The following is a 16,740-nucleotide window of genomic DNA, read 5'->3' on the forward strand; positions in this document are numbered from 1 at the left end:
AATGAGAGTGTTTCCTTGGAAAATGTCTACAGTGACTCACCCTCATTTCTACTAGGATCAGTTGAAGACACAGATCAGCCTGAGGCGAAGAGCCAGGAGTAAAATTAGGGCACAGATAATGGCAGTGCTGTTGGCCACTTTAATTAGGAAGGAAATGGCTTCCTACAAGCTTTTAAAACAGAGAAACATCAATCACATTAGAAGAGACGTTGTCATTAGAAGGAGGTGAGTTGCTTGAAAATGAATTCTCTTTAATCAAAGGCTCATTTCTTCTTGGTTAGCAGTTGTGCCCACATGGAGTGGTCAGAAGGCTCTGGCCCTTCACTGACCTGTGTGCTCAGAAGTGGGAGGGATGGGGGAAAGAGCTCAGACTTTGGAAGCTGAAAGGTCTGGGTTTGCATTGCATGTCTCCACTACCAAAAGACGGCACAGCGAGGCCTATCCTGGAAGGCTGTTGTGAGTGTTAGATGAGATAGCGAGGATAAAGGAGCTGGCACGTGGCAGTCACTTCCCTCCATCATCACCCCAGTCTAAGAACTCTGTGCCCATCTTACAGAGGAGGAAACTAAGGTTGGGTAGGGAGAGATGTAATTCAAACCCAGATCTTTCAGCTTCCAAAGTCTGAGCTCTTTCCTCCATTCCTCCTGCTTCTGAGCATGCAGGCTACCAAAGGATGGTGGTGTCCACTATGGTAGCCCCAGTCAACGGGCTGTGAGGTTCCTCCACAGGGCAGCAGAGATGCTCATGGGAATCAATGTGGAGGGACACAAGGAGAATACAACACAGAAGGGAACAACCTGGACTAGAGGATGGCTGGAGCCTGCCCAGCCTCTGTGGGCTGTGGGTAGGAGAGGCTACGAGCAAGCAGGAACCAGGTGTTGGCCGGTTAGGAGCCTGCCAGCGAGCGAGGACAGGGAGCAGCACAGAAACCACTGTGGCCTCTGAGAGGAGACAAAGAATGAGAAAGAGAGAGAGAGAGAGCGCACTTGAGAGAGAGAGAGAGAGAGAACAATGGAGGCAGAGGTAGAGCAAGAGGAAGACACACATGCATGGAGTAAGAAACGGGAGCCCCATTTTCGGTTCTCAGTTTCAGACTATACAAGATTTGCCATCTTCACTTTCCCACAAAGACCTTCTTCAGCCTCCAGTAAGCAGCCCCCTCTGCTTGAGTTACTTCTGAGGCTGTCTGCTCCTTAGAACCCCAAGAGCCCTAACTAAGCAGAAACAAACAGCAAAGCATATGTAGAGAAAATTGCAAGGAAAGACACCAAAATCATAACCAATCCTTTCTCTCAGTGGGGATGTGATGGGTTATTTTTTCCTATTTTTCTGTTTTTCTCTCCCTCTCCTCCCAGGCATCTATTGATTTCTTCGGGGGAAAAACAAAACAAAACAAAAGCCTGGCCCACAGGACCTGTGGCGGCTGTTGCTGGCTTGTTTTCACACCCACGTGGGTGTTGCCCTCGTCATGCCCTCTCCCACCCTTTGGAGGCGTGTGCCTGTGCCATGCCTGTGCCGACTGCTGCCCTATTCAGCTGGCCAAAATAAAAGCAGAACTCCCCAGGGAGACTGAAGGCAGCATTTCTCTGTGGTTAGAAACGAAGCTTTGGCATTAAGCAGCCATGAGCCCAGCTGTGGGTTGTGCCACTTTCTAGCTGTGTGTCCTCAAGCAAGTTACATAACCTCTCTGTGCTTTATTTTCTGTAGAATGATTTCTGATTGTTTCTACCTCATTAGATTTGAGAGGCACGCATGAGATAATGGGTATGATGAATTTAGAAAGGCTCTGGACTCAATAAATACTAGTCACATACTCCTTGAAAGTCTCCTCTGTTGCTGTGTTCCCCTTCCGAGGGGTCCTGCTTGTCCTCCTCCTAGCTGAGGTTCTGCAGGTGGCTAAGCCTGGGCTTCTCTTCTCCATCGACCATCACCAAGCACAGAAATGTCTCCGGGAATGGGGTGAGGCAGTCTTCCCCGTCACACTTTGGGTCACAGAGGCATCTGCCCCAGTGATGGGCTGGTCTCGGGCTCAGCCTCAAAAGCAGCCTGACTTCCCTGAGGGCAGTCCCCTCCCGGGCTGGTCTGCTCCTGCTGCTGGCTCCCCTCAGGGACCTTGGAGATTGGGGAGCTTGGGTCAGTTTAATTCAAGTCAACAAATATAGACTGGGGTTCTGTTATGTACCGTGCGTGCACTGTGATAGGTGCTGGGTGCAGCTGAGTATGACTCAGTCCCGGAATGAGGGAATGACCTAGAAGCACGGCACACGTTGTTTTTATGAGGGTGCAAGGAGACATGGCTTCCTAACACTGAGAGTGGAAGGATCCCCATGATACAGCCCAGAAACTGAGGGCACTGAGGTGGGGAAGAGGACAGTACGATTTTAGGAGTTATGGGAAGGGTCAGGACAGCTATCAGCCTAAACCCAACCAATCCAATCTAGTCCAGTCTCATCTGAGGAGTTCAGCTAATTAAATCCATCCCACGTGGATGGAAGGCAGACCCAGTGTAGGCATGTGCCAGCACCTGTGCCTTCTTCATTTACCCTTTTCAACTGCAGATTCTGGCTCCAGATGTGGGCCACTTTTTTTTTTTAACTAACTTAAAAAACAGACAGAAATCTTTACAAAAGTTGCTGCTCCAGTATAGGAAGAGACCTCAGAACCACAGGCTTCTCCCTGCATTCTCTCCATGTGCTGGGAGAGAAGTGGGGGCCGGCGGAGGCCAATCCAGACAGGAGGTGGCCCCTGGCTGGAGAGAGCAGGTCACCCACCCGTAAATAACTGCATTATGCACATACTTAAAAAATTGCACAATTAATACATGAATACACAAATACATTCTTGTCATAAATATTCCAGGAATCAAAAAAAAAAAAAAAAAAAAAGTGAAAAATCTTCATGTATATTCAATTCAATTCCCTTCCCCAGAATTGCTCTTGGTATGGTATGGTATCCATCTCTCCAAAAATTTTTCTGGGCACCAATAAGCATACATGTGCATTCATAAATATATAGTTTAGTTTAGGGTGTGGGTATTTTTAATACAAGTGGGACCACCCTGTGTGTATTGTTCGGTAATTTGCTTTTTTCACTTAACAGTTTATCTTGGAAATATTGCCCAAGGGGCCTCCAGATCTTCCTTATTCTGTTTAACTGTTGTATGTTGGGGGTGGGAGCCGTGTATGCATTTACCCTCCTTAAATTAATTATCCTCCTATTGACGGAGCATTTCAGTGGTTTCTAATTTTTTGTTCATACAAACAGTGCACGGATCTTCATCCATGCTTCTTGGTGTACATGTGTATTTCTTTAGAGCAGTTTCCAATAGTGAAATTGCTACGTTGAAGGGAATGCATGCTTTTTATTTTAGTGGATCCTACCAAATCCCCACTATCCATCATCCCCAGCCCAAACGCTCTACCAGCTTACACTGCCCTCAACAGCTGTGTCACACGTTCTTTCTGCCCTCTCTAGAGGAAGGCTGGCTTCTTTGCTGGGGCCCAGCTCCCCTTCCGTTACAGTCCTCTTGGTTCTCCTATAGACCTTGGCCAACACCATCTCTCTTCTTTGTCACCCAATTGTGTCAAAGGCCCCACTTTAAGGTCTCTGAATGTTTATCTCAAAACATAAAGCAGTTAAATTGGGGAATGATGACTCTCCTTTCAGAATGATTTTTCCTTCCATAAAAGGATCTGCTGCAGGATTTGGAGCAATCCATTAACCTATATTGTTTAGGTCTGTCCCTCTTTCATTCATTCGTTGTTAGGCTCTGTGCTAGATGCCGTGGAGCCCTGTCTTCAACAGGCATAGTCTTATTGGATGGTGCAAGATGTGCAAAAAACTTGTGTTATTAGGTAAATTTATATTACTAGCCAGCTGACTACTGTTAAAAGTGTTTTAAATGCCCTCCGAAAGGGAGATCTCAGTAGGTGAGAGACCAGAGACCTTTGGAGATAGACCAGTCCACCAGATAAGCACTGAGGTTTACCAGCCCATGGTCAGCATGATGACTGCGGCTGTGCAGCCTGGTGGTGGGAACAGAAACCAACAACGGCAGGGACTTCTGGAGACTTCATGGCCGAGCAATGGCTGCTTTCAAGGGTAAAGGAGGAGGGAGAAACAGAAAAGAGATGACTTTCTCAGAGTCTTCCTCCCTCCTCTCCGCTCCTGCCAAGGGAGTGTGACAGTGTCAGCAGGACTGTTCATATTCATTCATTCATTCACTCATTCATTCATTATGGCAAAAATTCCTAAACGATTTGTTTGTAATTAGCTAAACTTCTTAGTTAACAAGGAAAAGATGAAAAAGACGAAACTGCTTTTAGTCTGTGTATGAAAGTGTCCTCAGAGATTTTTTTTTTTTCCCGTAAGAAAAAGTCAGAAACCAAGGCCAGAGTTCAGATAGTGAGCTGCTCATGAATCAAAAGATAACACGGTACTGGACAGCAGGACCCAACCAAAGAATGTCCTGATTTATTAACTTGTGTCTTGAGTAAGATAAAGTAGTTGAGTCAATAGACATTAGGCCTTCTCTCCTTTGCCTGGGACCTAGGAGGAAATACGCTATTGAGAGATAAACACCTGGATTTTGATGTATGAGCCAGCAGAGAAGGGCCCACAAGGAGCTGGTTCTGCCTTGGTGGGCACCAGTGAGAATGGCCCTACAAAAGGTCTAGACTTGGGACCCACACTGGGGCTTCCATGGCAGGTAGTGCCATTTCTAGTTTATCCCTTTTTTCCATCCACTCAGTAAAGAGACATTTTTTATTCTCTTTTAGTTCCTAGTGTTTAATTCAGTTACCTCACATCTGAAGGCTAAGCAGAACTTAAATGGAATGTAAATTATTGCTTTTAGCCCTTTAGAGATCATTCTATAAAATTCCATCCTTCCATCCATGAGTTATAAGACCTACTCTTTTCTCTTAAGTTTACAAGATACTAGAACATATTAGACGCACAAACATAGCTCTTCACCTGTGATTGGTTGGTGGATGGTTCGATTGTCTGCCTCTCCTGCTAGACTGTATCCCTGAGAAGAACCGGGTCAGTTGTGCTCACTGCCGTATCCCTCATGCCCAACAGTGCCTGGTATAGAGTAGGTGTTCAGTGAATGAATGACAGCATGAAATGGTGAAGGAGTGGAGCAGAAAGGCTCAAGGGCTGCGTGTGTGTGTTGGGGGTGGAGGGTAGTGTGCAGATCAGAGGGTGGGTGCTGGAGAGTAGAGGGAAATAACCACTGGGAAAGGGGAAACCCAGGGAGCCAGGATGTGGAGTTTGGACTTTGTTCTACAGGCTGGAGAAGGCATGAAGGGGTAGCAAGCAGGGGAGTGACACAACACAGTGGTCTCTGCCTCATTCATTTATTCATTCATTCATTCCATTCAATAAAATTTATCGAGAATCTACCATATCTAAGGCATCTTATCAAATGTTGGGGATATAGAGAGTAAGCATGAGATAGTGATATTCTCAAAGAGCGCCCAACCTGGCAAGAGAGATAGAAAAGTAAACAGATGTTTTAATGTATAAATTTTATGCTAGAGATTCACACCAAATACTCTAAGATGACCAAGGATTGCCTTCTGGGGGAGATAACATCTGAGCTGAATCTCAAAGGACAAACATGAGTTAGGTAAAGAAAAGGTGGGCAGGGCGTTGATGGCAGATGGAAAGAGGAGAGAGCACTTGTGATGCTTGGAAATAACTGCTTGTAGCTGGTGCACTGTGTGGGAGACCTGGGGAGCAGGCAGAGATGCTGCAGAAAAGGAAGGCAGTGGTCAGAGCAGAAAGGCCGTGAGGAGATTCCTGGGCTTCATCCCATGGGTAATGAGAGAGGAACAGGCTCCAATTTGTATTTTAGAAAGATCATGTTGACACAGAGAATGGATTGGAGAGAGACAAGATTGGCCATGGGGAGACCAGTGAGATAGCTGCTGTTCTTACCCAGGTGAGGAATAAGGAAGGACTGAATTGAAGGAATGACCTGGGTGAGGGGTAATAATAGCTAGCACTCATTGGGCACTTACTCTATGCCAAGAACTGTTCTATGTGCTTTACACATATTAACTCATTTAGTCCTCTAATTACCCTCTGAACTGAGAACCACCATTAGCCCCATTTTACAGATGAGGAGAACAAGGCACCAGGTCACAAAGCTAGTGAATGGGGATTTGAACTCAGGCAATTTACAGGGTTGGGGAATCAAGGGTGAGGAGCAATTTGGGGGTACAGCTGTGTGGGTAGGGGAAAAGGATGAGTTCAGTTTAAATTGTTGATTTGAGGTGGGAGGGGGGTGGCATTCAGCAGCACCTGGATCGCTGCGTCTGGAGTTCAGAAGGGAGTTCTGGCTGCAAGTCATGGGAAAGGGTGAGCTCATTTGAGGAAACTGTAGACTGGACGGGGTGAAAAACTGTCCCAGAGTGTCCAAGGGGTAAACAGAGAAAGAACTGCTTATGGAGGCAATCAAGTGGGCAGAGAGGTGACAGGAAAACCAGACAAGTGGGGAAGAGTATTTCAAGTAGGGCATGCTCCACGCTCCACATGCCGGGATAGGAGCTGAGGGGAGTTCAGTGGACTTAGCAGCAGAGGTTTCACGGGTGACCTTGATGAAGAAAAGTTTCACTGGAGAGCTAAGGATGGAATCCAGACGGAAGAAGGCTGGGAAGAGAAAGGGAGGTGAGGAAGTAGAGACAAGCAAGGCTAGAGAACTCTTCGGAGAATCTTGGTTAAGAAGGGAAGGAGAGGGAGAGGCTACAAGGTAGAGGGATATGGAGGATAAAGAGTGATTTTATCCCCTCCTAAGACAAGCATATTTTTTATGTGGATTCAGTTTTGGATTCTCACAACAGAGCCCAGCATGATGCCTACATTATCCCAGCTAATCATCGAGACTTTTAAGAACCTTTCTGATTTCTCCTTCCTCCTCTCTGCCACCATCTCTACCTTGAGAAAAACAAGCTCTTATTGTGTAAGAAAAAATGGTGAAAACGTGATTATTGGCAAAACCATCTGGGGATCTGAAGATATTTCTCCTTTAGAAGCTGAGAGACAACAAGTGATTAGCTAACCTAGAAGACGCTTAATTGATTATTATTTTCTGCCTATTTATGGGAAACAATGTACTCTGTTAATCTTATGGGAATGGCCACACAGGAGTCTGTTTGGCATTCTGGTGCCACCTGAGTGCTTCAACGGCGTGGAACTGGTTGCTGCCATATTTATGTGACTAGTTTCGGCTGTTTGGAAATTGCTGAAGGCATGTACAATAAATTCCCTCCCCTGCCTTGAAAAAAAAAAAGGAAACCACTGGGCAAGCCTCCATTTCTAATGGGGACTGTGAAACACAGATATTAAAGACTATGGCTCTGGCTGTCAGATTGACAAATGAGTCTTTTCTTTGGAAAGGGACTTAGGAAGTTGTATTTGGAAGCTGGAGAGGAGTTGTCAAAAGTATGCAGGGGTCATCCAGCCTAATAGCTGGGCCTTTGTATTTGGGAGTTGTATGGGGGACACGGTTTCTTGTTGTGAGCCCTGGTGGCACTCCCTCCAAATGCTGGAAATATGGCCAAAGGCAAAGGCTTAGGTTTCTGCGGGAGCCAACTGGTCCCAGACATCCTGCCTGTTTGGGGCTGACAGGGCCTGAGCATTGGTGTTTTCTCTTATTTACATCCCCAAGAAGGACAATGGTCAGCTGCTTGATGCAAGGTAGGGTAAGACTCTGGGCATTCTCGGGCCCTGTGGATGCAGCTGACGTGGGGGAAGAGAGCTGTAGAATGGGGATCCTTATCATTTCTAATGGTTCCAAACTGATAGCGGAAGGGGTTCTCAATAAGAAGAGGACACCTCTGGGCTCTCCAAGGTCTTTCTGAGACCCTCAAATTTGAACCCAGGACCATGTTTTCTAGAGAATTTTCTGAACAATGAGACTGGTGGCCAACTGACCACTGGAGTCTCCTGATTCATTCTCAGGCCACTGAGAAGTACAGACAAGGTGGTTGAATAACTATTTGATGAATACATGGATAAACAACTAGAAAGCAAGTATCACCACTGGACTTTTAGGGGAGGTAGCGGGAGATGATACAGGCCTCTGATATCAAACCATGACTAGAAGTCTCACCAGGACTCGCAATCACCTTAAATTAGGGACAAAAAGTGACTAGTGATGCCCACGTTGAAGATTCTTTGGTGTCATTATCTGACCACATGAATAGCTGGCTTTGCATTTTCACATAGGATCACTCACTCTTTTGATTCTCCCAACATTTCAAAGTCTGCTCTGACCCTCTCATCTACACAGATGACTTCCAGATCTACATCTCTATCTCTGACCGCTTTCATTTGATCAGGGTCTTTGAGTTCAGGGCCCGAAATCCATCACAGCCTGACCCAGCATCTTTAGGGAAAAGGAAGGTCCTCAGGGAAGATTTTAGTGGGGTTTTTGTTAGGGGTGGGATTCTAGGCAGAGGGAACAGTGTGTGTAAGTGTGCAGAGACAGGCATCAAAGAGCAGGGAGTGTTTGGTGACGGCTCCCTGTCGTGATCAGCTACAGGCAGGTGATGAAGCTGGACGGGGGCAGAGCCTGGGCTGAATAGGGCCTTGAAAGCCATTCTAAGGGGTTTGGACTTTTGCAACTTAGAGGAAGCCCTGGAATTTAAAGATTTTAAGTAGGGTAGAGATGTGACCCTATGTATGTGTGGTGAAGAAGGAGTAGTAATGGATGAAGAGTGTCCCAGGGCCTCTCTTACTTCTAAGTTTTTAGGGCTGGTATCTATCCTAGTTCCTGACTCTCACTAGCAGGAGACCAGTTTCTGCCTCCTAGAGCTGGGGGTGGGTAAGTTTCTCTCACACATCCTTGTCCAAATTCACCTTGACAGCATCCCACGCCAGCTGGCAGGCGAGATGGAGTCAGCAGCTGGTGGAACAGGGAGCGGGGGGGAAAACCCATGGCGGGCCAAACTTCCGGGAGATGCCTGTGTCCGTGAGTGAACGCAGGCAGGACTGCCAGGCTGTTAACACTGGAGGCCCTTTGGGGCTACCTTTCTGGTTCTTTCACTCTACAGATGGGGAAATCGAGGCCCAGGGAGGGGAGCAGCCTGTCCCAAGTCCCATGGCATAGTCAGGTCTAGAATCCAGGCCTCTGGGCTCCCAGCTTGGTTTTCTCTCTACAACATCCGGCAGCCTTGTTGCTTTAGATTTATGGCAGGAAAAGAAAATGTCCACCAGCCAATCCCTCCCTGCATCAGCTTGCAGCGTACTCTCCCCAGAGAGCGTCTCTGAATTACAACCAGCAGTGTGGGGGAGTGGAAAGAACACGGACTTAGGAACCTGATGGATTTGGGTTCATAACCGAGCTCTCTACTGCCCTAGCTATGTGACCTGGAGTAAGTTACTTAACTGTGCAGGTGTGTCATCTGGAGAGAGGAGTTACCAGTAAGTCCCTTGCTGGGTTGTTGTGGGGATTAAATGAGATGATGCAAGCCAAGGTCTTTGTAGCACAATGCCTGGCTCAATTAGGGGTAGCTGTTCTAATTGCTCTATCCCTCCAGGGTTCCATCTCTGCTCCCAGCGCATCATGCCACTGCTTGTCTCTGATGGCCGTGGTTCTGGGACTGTGCAGGGGCTCCTAGAGCAGCTGAGCCAGCTAGTGGGGGCATTTTCAGGTTGTCCAGGAAGGCGGGGTCATATTTTGGCTTAAATGGGTTCATGGCAAATGCAGATTATTTAAAAAAAAAAAATCTATTCTTAGTCTAGGTTACAGCCCACTAGAATGTTCTTTAGGTTTACAAAATAAAAATTTAGAAAATATGTTGAAAGAAGTGTGTGTGTTGATTTCTACCATGCAAAACGACTGCCCGATTTATAAAGGATTCTTTTGAGTCACCAGCCCCACTTAGGGTTCTTACTCAGAAGTCAATTTTCCTAGCATGAGTCACACCAAATTTCCAGGAAAGGGCCTTCTGTTCCCCAGTCTGGTCACCCCTGACCTCCTTTAAGGTTTACTTGAGCTTTGATCTGAGCGGCATCCTGGGGTGAGAACAATGTAGCTACCCTATTTCCTTGATATCCATTGATTGAAAGATGTACTGTGATTTCATGTACTACTGTTCTAGTTTGCTAATGCTGAGGAAAGCAAAACACCAGAGATGGACTGGCTTTTATAAAAAGGGGGTTTATTTGGCTACACAGTTACAGTCTTAAGGCCATAAAGTGTCCAAGGTAACACATCAGGAATCAGGTACCTTCACTGGAGGATGACTAATGGCATCTGGAAAACCTCTGTTAGCTGGGAAGGCACGTGCCTGGCGTCTGCTCCAAAGTTCTGGTTTCAAAAATGGCTTTCTCCCAGGACGTTCCTCTCTAGCAACCTTGCTCCTCTTCAAAACGTCACTCACAGCTGCACTGAGTTCCTTCTGTTATGTCAGCTCATTTATATGGCTCCACTGATCAAGCCCCACCCTGAATGGGTGGGGCCATGTCTCCATGGGAATATCTCATCAGAGTCATCACCTACAGCTGGGTGGGGCACGGTCCAAGCAAATCTAATCAGCACCAAAATGTCTGCCCCACAAGATTACATCAAAGATAATGGTGTTTGGGGGACACAATACATTCAAACCGGCACAACTACCAAGAAAGAAAAAGCACTGTCAATTGCAGTTGTTAGATGCTATTGATTGTAAAACAAATCCTGATTTTAGAAATGTTAAATTGTGAAGAAAAAAGGCACCATACAATCAATGAAATGCAGTGTTTGAGGACCAGGGTCAGGCAGACAGTTTAGCACTAATGGCAGATTGAGAGCATACAAATGGGGAGTCAATCCCCCAATAATGTTTGGTTTAAGATTATTTTCTTCTTTGTTAAAGAAACCACTAATCTGTAGATTATAAGGGCAGGGACTAGGTATGCTTTGTTTACTAATGCATTCCTATCACTTTGTTCAATAAATACTTGCTGAATGAATAAATAAAACAAAGTCACGTTCTAAAATGTGGAAAACCCCGAAAAAAGAAATCATTCATGATTCCCTCACTGTGGGTATTTTGGTTATTTTCTCCAAGTCTTATTTCCTAATAATATGCTCTTTTATATACAAGTAAACAAAATGAATTATTAGACTTAGCTCTGGGATGTGTTTTTGTACTTCTCTATTAATATGCATGAAATGATGAAATGAGATGATGTGGAAATGCTTTGAAGACTGTAAGATGTTTAACGAATATCTTATTAGTTACAATAACCACAGTAATACTGGTATGAATGAGGATGATTTTCTGAGAATATACTTCAAAGCAAACAACAAATTTGTCTTTTGAAGCTGGGAATATGTTCTGTTCTGGCATTTTACTCACCACAGGGAGTCCCTCTGTTTCACAGTAGGAAAAGAAAGAGAGACGCATGGGTTCCTGGAAATGTCATCAGTTCCAATCCCACCCAGCCCAGAAATTTAGGATCACTGAAGCAGGGTGAGTGGGGCTGGGGTAGAAGCAGGGGCAGGGGATAAACATATCTCTTGTAGCTCTGTTGAAGCTTTTCATACTCCTGCACAGAATGTCCTCCTCACCAACCTCTGCCAGTGGTGAAAAGTTATGCTTTGGGTTTCAATGAACAGTGTTCACTTAGTCTGCATGCGAACAGCAATGGAGGCGCACGGAGAGATGGCAACACAAATAAGTAATTCATTATAGCGGCGGTAGGTGCATTCAACAAACTATACAGTCCGATCTGCGTTGAACAACCAGCAAGACTTTAGAGAGTCAACGAATTCATGTACATACTATTAGTCTGACCTGAAAGGAGATGGGTTACGACACAGCACACGGAAGGGAGTACACAAAAGCTGACCAAGGCTACAAGTTCGGGTTCTGGGCTCACCACGACTGCCCATCTGTCTGCCTGCTTTGATCTGCTGGTCCGTGGCCTATTTTCCTGCCTCAAAGTGTTAGCTTTGAACTTTGCCTCCCTCTTTCTTCATCTGCCTTATCCCTCTTTCTTTGTTCTCTAGGGTTCATTTTCCTGCGTGCACCACTTGCTTCTCACCTTGAACACCCTGGACACCTCATTTCTGCTCCCACCACCTGTCTTGGGCTCTGGGAGTCAATCTCCCAGCCTCCCCTGCCCCTGCCCCAAAGCCCTCATCCTATCCCCTTACTGCTGCATGGAGGGTTGTTCCGGTTTGCTAATGCTGCCTTTTCTCAAAACACCAGAAATGGATCGGCTTTTATAAAGGGAGTTTATTTGATTATAAAGTTACAGTCTTAAGGCCATAAGGTGTCTAAGGTAAGTCATAACAATCGGGTACCTTCACTGGAGGATGGCCACTGGTGTCCGGAAAACCTGTTAGCTGTGAAGGCATGTGGCTGGCGTCTGCTTCAGAGTTCTGGTTTCAAAATGGCTTTCTACCAAGACGTTCCTCTCTAGGCTGCAGTTCCTCAAAAATGTCACTCTTAGTGGCTTGTGGGGCATTTTTCCTCTCTTAGCTTCTCCAGAGCAAAAGTCTGCTTTCAATAGCCATCTTCAAACTGTCTCTTATCTGTAGCTCCTCTCTCAGCTCCTATGCGTTCTTCAAAGCGTCCCTCTTGGCTGTAGCAAGTTCGCTCCTTCTGTCTGAGCTTATATAGTGCCCTAGTAAACTAATCAAGGCCCATGCTGGATGGGTGGGGCCACACCTCCATGGAAATTATCTAATCAGAGTTATCACTTTCAGTTGATTGAATCACATCTCCATGGAAAAACTCAATCTAGGAATTACAATCTAATCAACACTAATACGTCTGCCCCCACAAGATTGCATCAAAGATAATGGCATTTTGGGGACCATAATACATTCCAACTGGCACAAGGGTGATCTTTGCTTTTTAGTGACTGCCCAGGCATCACGGGTCCAAGGCCTGGGTCATGAGGACGTCACCATCAATGCTTCCCCAGAGAGTGGAAATTGCAGCTCTCTTACAGATTTATAACCAGTCTTTAATACAAGATATCACTTTTATAAAATGGCTAAACAGCTGTGGCCATTACTGGATTAAAGATGACATGCAAGCCAGACTCTAAAAACAAGCTGAGCTCATGAATTACATGTGTGCATCTTTCCTGATACTTCTTCGCGGTTCTCCCGGATTCTCCTTTCTCACACCCTAGGGCAGTGCCTCCTCCACTCACTGACTTAACTCTTCGCCTGAAGCCTCCCAGAGCAAACTGTCTTCTAAGATCAGGTTTAGGACTCTCTCAAAGCCCTCAGCTTTCCAGCTTTTACTCTAGGCAAAGGCCTTCTCATGTTCTCAAACCAGAAGACAAATATCCAGGAAATAAGAAAAAGAAAAAGGGTCCGTGTGTCTCACCACAGCCCTGCTTCAAGGCTCTCTCCCTGTTAAGACTTCGGGAAGGTCTCCCTTTTGAAATGTAAAACCCACGCGAGATGAGGTTGTACCCATACTCGTTCCTCTGGCCAGCAGAGTTGACACAGCAGTCCTGGCTGGCCGGGATCCCCTCCCCAGTGTATACTAAATCAAAGAGGGTGTGCAGAAACCCAGCCAACAACCTTCTCACCACTTAAACTCTATTATGGTAGAGTGACACCCCAAGACTTTTCTCTTAGCAGGCTGCTTTGGATTGTACTAACCCAAGTGGCGAAACATATCAGACATTAGTTAGCAGTTTCCCTTAGCATTGTCCCCCAAGTTTTTGTTTAAATCAAATTGTACAGAAAGTCTACTACGACAGAATATTCTGGAAAAAAGAAAAAAAAAGCATCAGGGTAAAAGAAAATAAGCTGGGTTTCTCTTACACCAATTTTAGGAACTGGGAGGTGGTACAGGAGAATGGGATGACGATTAGCCTACTCCTTTCTCTCTTTTGAGGGTAAGTCTCTTTACCAAGTCCAGCCCTGCTCCAGCCTCCTGGGTGGATGCAGAGCCTGCCAGGAGTGGAAGCACCATTTCTCCTCCTCATGCTGCTACAGGGGGCTGGGGGTGGCTGAGGACACCCCTCGAGGAAGCCCAGGGAACTTACCCTCTGCTCCTGTGTGGCCACGAAGGTTTGGAACCCTGGAGCCACCCCAAAGCCCAGCTCTTGGATGAAAGGTGGTTCAGACTGACTGTGGATCTGAACTTTTACTCCTGCTTCAAACGTCGTTTCCTCTGAAAGAACAAAGACAGACAGAGCCATGGTCAGCAATAACATTTGCTCAAGGAGTCCTGGGATTGAAAAGGGATCCTAGAAAGGTTGTATTGTAGGTGGGCAGAATCCTGCCCCCTCACCCCCATAGGTATCCACATCCTTATCCCTAGAACCTGCGAAGACATTGCCTTTCAGGCAAAAGGGACTTTGTAGATGTGATTAAGTTAAAGATCTTGAGGTAGGGAGATTATCCTGCATTATCTGGGTGGGCCCAACATAATCACAGTACTTCTAAGAAGAAGGAGGGAGTGATCGGGTCAGAGTCAGAGAAAGAGTGGAAGAGGCTAGACTGCTGGCTTTACAGATGGAGGAAGGGGCCATGGGCCAAGGAATGTGGGTGACTTCTAGAAGCCGGGAAAGGCAAGGGAATGGATTTCTCCCTGGAGACTCCAGAAGGAACATGGCCTTGATGACACCTTGATTTTAGCCTATAAAACCCATTTTGGACTTTGGACCTCTAGAACTGTAAGATAATAAATTGTGTGTTGTTTTAAGTTTCTAAGCTCTTAGTAATCTGTTACAGCAGCAATAGGAAACTAATACAGCTCAGTTAGGCCAACTCCCTGCGTCACTCTTCAAATCTACAGAATGAGATTATGAGGTCAAACACCTTTATTTTATTTACTGGTTTCTCTACTGGACTATATGTAGAGATGTAGGAGTGAAAATTAAAATAAAGGGCTTGCCTGTGTGCCAAGCTGCCAGCCTCTTGGAGGTGCAGATGAGCCACTAGAAGAGCAGCTTCTCCCTTTTTTCCTTTTGTAGGGGAAATGGCCTTCGGCAGCGGGAGGAAGCAGGGGTTCTGGAGGGTGATGGGATGGCAGACCCTAATTCATCCTATATGTTAGTGCTCAAAATTGGTAGAGAATACACCTATGGCATTGCATCAGCCTTTACCAGCTCTCCCTCCCTGTTCTAGTTTGCTAATGCTGCCAGAATGCAAAACACCAGGATTGGCTTTTATAAAAGGGGGTTTATTTGGTTACACAGTTACAGTCTTAAGTCCATAAAGTGTCCAAGGTAACACATCAGCAATTGGGTACCTTCACTGGAGGATGGCCAATGGTGTCTGGAAAACCTCTGTTAGCTGGGAAAGCACGTGGCTGGCGTCTGCTCCAAAGTTCTGGTTTCAAAATGGCTTTCTCCCAGGACGTTTCTCTCTAGGCTGCAGTTCCTCAAAAATGTCACTCTTAGTTGCTCTTGGGGCGTTTTTCCTCTCACAGCTTCTCCGGACCAAAGTCTGCTTTCAACAGCCGTCTTCAAACTGTCCCATCATCTGCAGCTCCTTTCTCAGTTCCTGTGCATTCTTCAAAGTGTCCCTCTGTCCCTCAGCTCATTTATATGGCTCCACTGATCAAGGCCCACCCTGAATGGGTGGGGCCACGCCTCCATGGAAATATCTCATCAGGGTTATCACCTACAGTTGGGTAGGGCACATTTCCATGCAAATCTAATCAGCACCAAGTCTGCCCCACAAGACTGGATCAAAGAATATGGCTTTTTCTGGGGGCATAATACATTCAAACCAGCACATTCCACCCCCTGGACCCCAGAAAAACATTCTTTCCAAATACAAAATATATTCATCCCATCATAATATCACAAAAACTTAAATCATTTCAGTAACAATAGTTAAGTACAAGAGCCCATCAAAATCAATTATAGGCATGGTCAGACCTAAGGCTATAATTCCCCTGTAGCTGCGGATCTGTGGACTTAGAACAAGTTATGTGCTTCCAATATACAAAGGAGGGACATTCATAGGATAAAGATTTCCATTGACATAAGGAGAAACTGAAAGGAAAACAGGGTTTAAGGGACCAAAACAGTTCCTAAAACTTGCAGGATCAACTCCATTAGATTTCAAAGTCTGAGAGTCATTTACAGAATGATGTTGCATCCTTCGGGCTTGAGAGAGCAGGAGTCTAACCCTTCCTAAGTGCCTTTTGACAGCCCTTTCATCTCCAAATGCTGGGGTGAGTTCTCCAACATATCCACACACTGGGGAGACCACCTTCTCGGCCCCACCCTCCTCAAACATCGGGGCAGCACCTGGATTCCCTTCCATCTCCGGGGCACATGCTCAACCCCTTCAGAACACTGGGGTGGCAGCCAGGCTCTCCCCATTCCCCTGGGAACATGCCCCATCCTCTCTGGGACCTGGGGTGGCAAAACTCTTCTGGAGCATCGAGGTAGAAGGCCCACCCTTGACCCCCAGGGCAAACTCACCCTTTCTGTGTGTGTGGGCTGCTCTGTTCTCCCAGCCTGAGACCTCTTGACTCCATACCTCAACCTCCATGGCTCTGTCTTTGAAGAAATTTTTCCTTCTATTTGTTCCTTGTCTTTCTCCTCCAATCTCTGTTGTAAAGTGCTTGCAAAAATTCTGTTGGCTTTGCATGAAGCACGCTGGGGTCAAAGCCATCAGACAATAGGACTTTACACAAATCCTTTCTGCTTAACTCCATCTCCAATCTTGGCTTGTACTGAAATGGCGGCTGGGTTCCATGCTTGGTTAAATCCTCATGTTGGGCTGTAGCTTCTGGGATTCCACCCCCTGGG

General features: G+C 46.2%; 1 protein-coding gene across 4 annotated transcripts in view; it reads right to left on the reverse strand.

Annotated features, from left to right (window-relative positions):
- The window catches only part of ASIC2 (acid sensing ion channel subunit 2), a 1,088,307-nt gene that overhangs the window by 71,683 nt on the left and 999,884 nt on the right, over positions 1 to 16,740 (reverse strand). For all 4 annotated transcript variants that reach the window (XM_037809350.1, XM_037809351.1, XM_037809349.1 and 1 more), the window contains exon 3: positions 14,014 to 14,141. In XM_037809350.1, coding sequence (XP_037665278.1) covers positions 14,014 to 14,141 — 128 coding nt within the window. The remainder of the gene's footprint in view (positions 1 to 14,013; positions 14,142 to 16,740) is intronic.

The sequence above is a fragment of the Choloepus didactylus genome, chromosome 18, assembly GCF_015220235.1.
Source record: "Choloepus didactylus isolate mChoDid1 chromosome 18, mChoDid1.pri, whole genome shotgun sequence".
Lineage (NCBI taxonomy): Eukaryota > Metazoa > Chordata > Mammalia > Pilosa > Megalonychidae > Choloepus > Choloepus didactylus.